The following is a 7341-nucleotide window of genomic DNA, read 5'->3' on the forward strand; positions in this document are numbered from 1 at the left end:
ACAAAAGCTGGTTTGTGCGAGCTTTCTTCGGCAAAATTACGCGACAAAGAATTGTTTGGAGCGGAGACAGTCGCTCTTCGCCCCGTTTCAATTATTACATTTCCACGTGCGGGTTCATTGGGAAAAGTCTGTCATACTTGAAGAAATGCTAAATCTCGCCATTGTCCATAAGGCTCTAATCCTATTATGGAAGCATGAACGATCAGGGCAACTTGTTTTACCGGACTACTGAAAATTGAGTTAAAAGGCGAAAGGTCGGAAAGCAAAGTACCTTTTTCCTTGATTCAGAAAACTGGTTCGCAAAAAAGTGGGACAACAATAGCGGCTTGAATAATTCTTCTTTTCGCACACCTGATTGTTCTGTTCTCCTTCTTCTTCTTCTTCTTCGATCTTGATTGAACTTTTTAACTCTCAACTACTTTTCTTATTTTATCACAACTTTCCTTTTTGCTTATTTGTTTGTGAATGCTATTACGACGACGCTTCTGGTCAATTCCAGCTACAATTGCTGTTGCGTGGATACTCGCTGCGTCTACCGTTGTTGGCATCGTTTCCGCCATCGCCGTTGCCAATGATGCGAGCGACTCCACTATTACACTGACTCTACTTCGTAACCAACCTGTCCTGACACAACATCGTCGTCGTGCGCTTCTTGGAAAGCGCCAAACAACGGGATCAGTCGAGACAGCTGCTTTGCAAAATATGTACGGGCGCGAGTACAGTGTCGAGATGGGATTTGGTACACCGCCTCAGCTCTTTAACGTCACTATTGATACTGGAAGGTGTGTCTCATCATACCCGGCGAAAGCATCACCCACGTGATACAATTGTCAGTACTGTATTAACGCACATGGCTGAACATCATGCTAGCTCTACCCTTTGGATCGCTTCTACCGAATGTCCTCAGAATCTATGTCCCGGGAAACGATACGATCCAGATCAGTCCTCAACATACAAAGCCAAGCTTGGAAATATTCATTTGTCGTATGCCCAAGGCTTTGCCCGTGGACAAGCAGCCACCGAGACAGTAACCATTGGCGAGAATTTAGCGGTGGTAGACCAAACCTTTGCAAAAGTCGAGAGCACTCGCGCAGTTCTCACCAATGCAATCGACAATCCTAGCAGCGGTATCCTTGGTCTTGGATTTCCTGCACTTGCAGAAGCCACAGGCGGAATCTATAGTGGCGAACCATTCGTATTCAACCTCATCAAGAACAATTTGATCGCATCACCGGTATTCTCAGTCTACATGAATAGCCAGTACCAATATGGTTACACCGGAAATGCAGAAATGACATTCGGTGGTATTGACGAATCCAAATTCACTGGGCAGCTTCAATACACGGCGGTCCAAAAGTACACAATACCCGTGGCCGGCATCAGCGATGAATATCTCTATTGGGCCGTTCAAGGCGCTGGTGTTAGTGCAACATCTTCTGCCCAAGGCACGAATGATTACACATACGACATAAGCGATAATTTTGTATTTGATACTGGTAGTACTGCTTCATATGCACCTCCAGATGTGGTGCGTGGTATTGTTGAATCACTCACAACAACGGCCACTTACAACACCGAAGACCAGCTCTACTTGGTGGACTGCAACATGTACAATGACGAGAATGCCGAGGTGACTTTCCGATTGGCCGACGGGATCAATTTGACAGTACATGTACGTGAACTGATTATTCCCAACGAAACACTCGATCCACGCGACGCGGAACTGTGTGTTTTTGGTATCCTTCCAATGGAAGTATCACCCAGTGGCTATGTCTCGTATATACTCGGCCAAACTGTGATGCGTTCATTCTATACTGTCCACGATGCTGGCAATTATCGTATGGGCTTTGCGCCGGCTGTCATGTCGCCCATGTCGAATGATTCGTTAAACAAGACTAGACCAACGCCTTCTGACGATGGTTATTGGCGACCTCTGGACCCATCAGGCTCAGTGAACGGCAATGACGGTTTTGGACCTTATAGCGCCTCATCGACTCTCGGCCTTGATCACATGGCCTCGCTAGTACTGGTGATGCTTGTGACTTTCAATGTTGTTCTACTGTGATTATCTCTATAGCAAAGATTCTATGTAATAAAGTGTATATTTAACTTTCTTCATATTTGTATGGATCTATAGACCATAAACATCAATCTGCTAAAGGTAAAAACAACATCACTTCGTTCAGGCAAAAGTAGAATTTAGGCTGTGATAAGAAAGAGTTAGGGATGCGCGAATGGTCCATTACGGTGACGTATTTTCAAAGAGGCATGTTGTTGAGCATTAGGTAGGTCGCATTTCTTTTTGTGCCTTGGAGTTGCATGTCAAACTTTTCAATTGTAGAGTCGTCTGCTTTTTGGAGACTGCTGCGTCGTTGTTATCCTTCCACTTATCGTAAAAGCTGCGCAAGTGCTGCGGTGTCTGGTAAAAAATTTCGACTCCGTCGTCTACGTCTATTACGATCAAACCGACAGAACAGTTTGGTGTCTCTCAAGATCTGAGTATGCTGAAATAGCAGGACGACCAATTTTTATTTCTTACCCCATCACGTGGAGTTTCGAGGTTGCCAAAGAGAAAACGCATTCTGCATTAAACAACTCTGGAGGCTTTATGCAGATAGTCAACTTTCGTAAGCCACTGTATTCACTAGAGGTCCCTCGATTTCTCATAGGTTTTGAAAGATGGGATTTCATTAAGCAGGCTATCGTTTTGATGCGTAGTGCAGCAAATAGTATTTGCACCTTCAACGTTGAGTCAAAGTGTAAGACTTGGGTTTTGATTTAATATACGAACAGAATCAAATGAAACTCTTGGACATACGAGTGAGATAGATAGTTAATTTATTGCTTATTTTGGTAATTTTGTTTACTACTAATTGCTAAATGATGATGGTGCATGATTTATGCAACCTAATGACGGCGCACTTGATAGTCCTCTGAACGCGGTAATTGCTCATCTCACATGAAGTTCAGTCACTCATGTGACAAACTCATCCCCTTATCTTTATCACTTTTCTGTTATCCACATATTTGTTACCCTTCTCTCTATGATACTCGTCTTTTTATTTCGCACACCTATAAGTTTGACCAGTTTGTAACACTGGTGAGTATATTTTAACCATGCCAATCACTTGAATTATTACTCTAATATGAAATGAAGGTCATTTTCTGTGTACCCAATTCATTCCGATCAAATTATGTTTGTCTTGTCACAATTTCAAATTGGAAACACATACAACCAGAGATCCAGTGGCCACACGTAAGCACACTAAAGAAAATAATTACTGTGGCACTGTTCGATAATATGACTGCTAATGATTGTTATTACAACGGGTGTTTGATGATAGAGCTCCTTCACTATTTTGAGAAGAAGGGTATCGACGCGACATTAGAGAATTTTTGCAAAGAAGAGTTGAAGTTTGTGATTGCGAATACCTCGGCACTCTTTTTCCTTCTCAACGATGTCGCACCAAGTACGCACTTCCAACCGCACTGGCACCATCCAACACCATCCCTATTCCTCGCCTGCCACTTTGCTTGACAGTAGAGCAACGGCACCGCTCTTAGCTCCCAGGACTCGGCTACTGCTAGCAGAGCTGGTGTACTTTCCACCGCATCGGTAACATCGAAGAGCGCCTGGCCTCAGTGCAAGAAAACCAGCGCAACATTTTGCTGGCTGTTGCTGAGCCCAAAGAGCTCATCATTGCTCAAGGGGAAGCACGGCAGCCTGCACCAATGCAGCAACAGCAACAACGCGACGGTGCATTTGATGTAAGTCAAGTTACTATATAGATTCAGCGCTACTATAAGAGTAAGAAAGAGGTACTCAAAGAGATAAACACACATTTTATGTTAGGCGTCTATGCATTTTGCGTACGCCGACTTCTGTCACAAGCGCAACAGAGGCTTCGATTTTGCGCTCCCTTTTGGACGCCTACTACCAAACGGTGTCATTGCCAGTTTACGAGGCACTCCGTGGTGAGGCTGCGACCCGGCCGCACATCCAAGACTGGACTCGCTTCGTCAAGAGCAAGCTCGAGTCTCACTTCAAGTACAAGAAGGAGAAGAACCGACAAAGGGTGAGGCCGAGAACAAGGCTCGGCATCGTCGGCAGCGAGTTCTGCGTGTATTTTTTTAATCTATTAATACGAAAGTGTTTTTAAAGCTTATTTAATTCTCCTGTATTTTAATTTATGAAGAAGCTGCAACGTCGCGCCGGCATGTACGAGGCCCAACGGGAAGACTGCTCCAGCCACTTCTCCATAGAATGCGTCCAGGCCTTGTCCTTTGACTATATGTCAGAGGACGAGACTGACGCGGAGGAGACGGCTTCGTCGTCTACCCAACAGCAAGAATGTTGGGTGACGAAGCGTCCAAGCCGGAGAAGCAAGAAAGTTAGTACTGTAAACAGTGATTTAAAGCAAATGACCTAGTGATACTAATCAAACATATACTTTTCTGTAGGCAACTGCTTTACTGTACCATTTAGACGCTCGCATCGTCTATAGGCAACATGCCTATAGGCGATTTCCAAAGCTTTTGGTGTAATAAGTATGACGCTGCATGCAGAGTGAAGGAGTTGCGCCCGGTAAGTAACGATAGTTGGGAGTTAAGAATTACGGGTCGTTATTACGTTGGTATTGTGTATTTGTTAGACATTGGGAAACCCCAACTGGGGCGAAATTGCCTGCGGATTATTATGTACTCGCGGGCAATTACCAAAAAACAACGCCACCACATCCATTTCAACATCCACCACCAGCGTCCCGTCATCGTCATCCAAAAAGCTAACTGCTGAGGATATAAAGAAAATCGAGCTCGTGTACGAGAGAATGGAAGAAAGCAAGATGTGGCGCCTAGCGACAGGCAAGCTAGTCAAAAGAAGTGACGTGAAAGCTCTTTTTGGACAGTAAGCTGCAGAGAATGGATATATAGCCTGGATCGAGCTCCAAATTAACGTCAGTTTTTTTGTTTTGAAAGCCCTGCACGCTCGGTTATCATGGACCTGTCTGACCAGGTATGGGCGAAAGGCGGCCGCTAAGCCATAAGCATTTGACGTCGGGTATCGTGGAGCTCATTTCGTCTTCTTCGCGTTCCATGTCGAGAATTAGTTCTAGAGCCTCCTTGTATAAGGGCACTTGCTGCACTAGTCCAGTCAAATTGAAGCCGTCTTCAATGAAATCGTCGTCGACTTGACAGTAGTATTCATGACTAGCAAGCGAACAAAACCACTTGATCCACTATTAACAGATATATTTAAGTAAGGCGTCAAATTGCGTGTGTGTGCGATATTTTTTAGTCATAAAATAGTACCGATTGCGGTTGACTACTGGTTGTACTAGAAGAGTCGTGCATTTCCTCGTCGTCGTCCATGCTTTTATCTTTGAGATTGTCCAAGAATATGTACGTGTGTGTCGAGAGGCGACGCACGCATGACAGTGACTGTTATGGTAATTCGCGGACCAACATTAGTCCTTCCAGTGACACGTGCACTGTGATGGGCCCGGTCGTGTATGTGTTGATCCGAGCTGCTTCCGATCCGTTAATATTACGCCATCAATCTCCTATTTTGTGATTGCGATAACCCAGTGAGCCCAGGTGTATGGTTTACTGTAAGGCAAGTCACCATAACAGCGTAATATCAATACTAGTATCGCCAAGGAACCCATTTGAGTAACGCTTGTCCTGTAAAGACTATATATACAAAAGAACAGGTAGTTTTATTACTTTTCGCTTGCTGAATCGTTTACGTCAACTACGTATCTTAGTTATAAGATGTGTGGCGCTTCATGCGGTAGCTCCCCACCATACAAAAAGAAAAAAGCCAATGATTTATCGATCGGAGGATCCCATATTCATAATAAAGCAAGTTAAAAGCTTGTATTATTGACTGGGACTACATACTTATGATAACAAGCAGTTGGATATTATAAAAAAGTTCATCAAGTGTAATCTTCAGGCATACATCTTGAATATGTACGTGTACATACTCATTGATTTAATCAAGGAATATATATCTTCTATAAGTGTCAAAGTCAGGTGTAGCTCTACTGAAAGGAACGAAGTCCTTGCTTTAAATTGACGGAATTCTTCTAGATGGTAATCAAGCGAGTGTCATACTAATATGAAACGGAGCGTCGTTAATGTGGATTATCATCATCACTGTTTCACGAGCTCGCGGCAGACCTATCACTCACGGACGACAGTTGCTGCGACCAGCTTTGAGGATTTCTTTTTACTTTTTTGGTATCAATGTTTACATAATTTCTACATAGGTAGCTGATCTTATTAGCTGAGTATCGAGTTTGGTATCAGTTGAATCCAGATAAATTAATATGGACAATAAATATAAAGTGCAACCAATGTGGACATACCTTCTTGGCTATTACTACAGTGCTAAACTTTTATATGATAAACCGCCAAAACAGTCCATTTACATACTACATACTGCTACACATTACCCTGATTCCGTAGCAGAACAAAATTGGGCTAGAATCGCTTTGATCATAATGGCATGGACATCCCACACCTTCAAATATGGAACCGGCTAGTTCTGCCAGTTTGTTCACGTGCTGGAGAATCCGGTATTCGATGTGAAATTTGTTTTGACCAAAAATTATGTCGCACAGATCCATTTTACTACTAAAGTTTACTTGCAGCGCAAACAATTAACAGCGTGGCACTTTTTCATACATACAGGTATAATCAGTTGCTCTGAATACTGTAAACGAGCGTTGCCACGCACTGAAATGGCCAGCAGCCTATTGACCTGATGAACTCCCTGTGATATTATTGTTTTTACTGTTCACTGTAATCCCTAGCTTAAACAAAAAGGCATTAACAATTATTCTTTAGCCCCACTTTCTGAGACAATATCTCCCTTTCTGCAGGCAGCGAAGAAGAATTATTGATGCTTTTACTATATTTGCGTATTTCTTTCGTGCCATAATATTGTACAGTCTTTTGTTCCAAGAAAGCGACAAGCATTGGGGGAGTGGGAGGTCGGTTCTTCCGTCTGAGTGTAGATTAACATTGGATGGCCATGGTCGTAGTAATACTTATGTTGATATGCAAATAAAATACGATCTGCAACCTGAATTTGATCACAACGTAAAGAGTGGGCTGACTGGAACCAAACGACGCTATCAAATAATCACTGTCGTCGGCTTTTATTGAAGAAAGGCAGAATTGCTTGTTCGACATGATTTCTGCGTACTATGTGCGTGAGTCGATAGCTGTAAATTATTTATGCAGGGCATTGACCAACGGTGGCGTTGTATACATCCTGGTAAATATATGCTGTATGTATCCCTAGTATGTCGTTGATTTCTCCTGAGCATTATG

The 7341-nt window shown here is 43.2% G+C and overlaps 3 protein-coding genes across 3 annotated transcripts; 2 read left to right on the top strand and 1 right to left on the bottom strand.

The window, feature by feature from the left end:
• Positions 1-298: 298 nt before the first annotated feature.
• BDB00DRAFT_840217 (aspartic peptidase domain-containing protein) lies at positions 299-2130 on the top strand. The gene is made up of 2 exons (XM_053124747.1): positions 299-782; positions 871-2130. The coding sequence occupies exons 1-2, from the start codon at positions 466-468 to the stop codon at positions 2063-2065; spliced, it is 1512 nt and encodes a 503-aa protein (XP_052976219.1). The 5' UTR covers positions 299-465; the 3' UTR covers positions 2066-2130.
• Positions 2131-3458: 1328 nt separating this feature from the next.
• BDB00DRAFT_875798 (uncharacterized protein) lies at positions 3459-4910 on the top strand (the record flags this gene model as incomplete). Its single annotated transcript, XM_053127403.1, has 7 exons — positions 3459-3540; positions 3629-3768; positions 3854-3884; positions 3958-4076; positions 4197-4391; positions 4487-4585; positions 4653-4910. The coding sequence occupies 7 exons, from the start codon at positions 3459-3461 to the stop codon at positions 4908-4910; spliced, it is 924 nt and encodes a 307-aa protein (XP_052976220.1).
• Positions 4911-4994: 84 nt separating this feature from the next.
• Positions 4995-5370, bottom strand: BDB00DRAFT_790671 (casein kinase II regulatory subunit-domain-containing protein; the record flags this gene model as incomplete). Its single annotated transcript, XM_053120980.1, has 2 exons — positions 4995-5237; positions 5311-5370. The coding sequence occupies 2 exons, from the start codon at positions 5368-5370 to the stop codon at positions 4995-4997; spliced, it is 303 nt and encodes a 100-aa protein (XP_052976221.1).
• Between the last annotated feature and the right edge of the window lie 1971 nt (positions 5371-7341).

This window comes from Zychaea mexicana, assembly GCF_025766255.1.
Source record: "Zychaea mexicana strain RSA 1403 chromosome Unknown BDB00scaffold_78, whole genome shotgun sequence".
NCBI lineage: Eukaryota > Fungi > Mucoromycota > Mucoromycetes > Mucorales > Lichtheimiaceae > Zychaea > Zychaea mexicana.

Excerpts from the sequence above, each read along its gene's own strand:
- BDB00DRAFT_840217 (XM_053124747.1), top strand. The coding sequence starts at position 466 with ATGCTATTACGACGACGCTTCTGGTCAATTCCAGCTACAATTGCTGTT. Across the intron at positions 783-870 it reads GTCACTATTGATACTGGAAG|CTCTACCCTTTGGATCGCTT; the intron begins GTGTGTCTCATC and ends ACATCATGCTAG.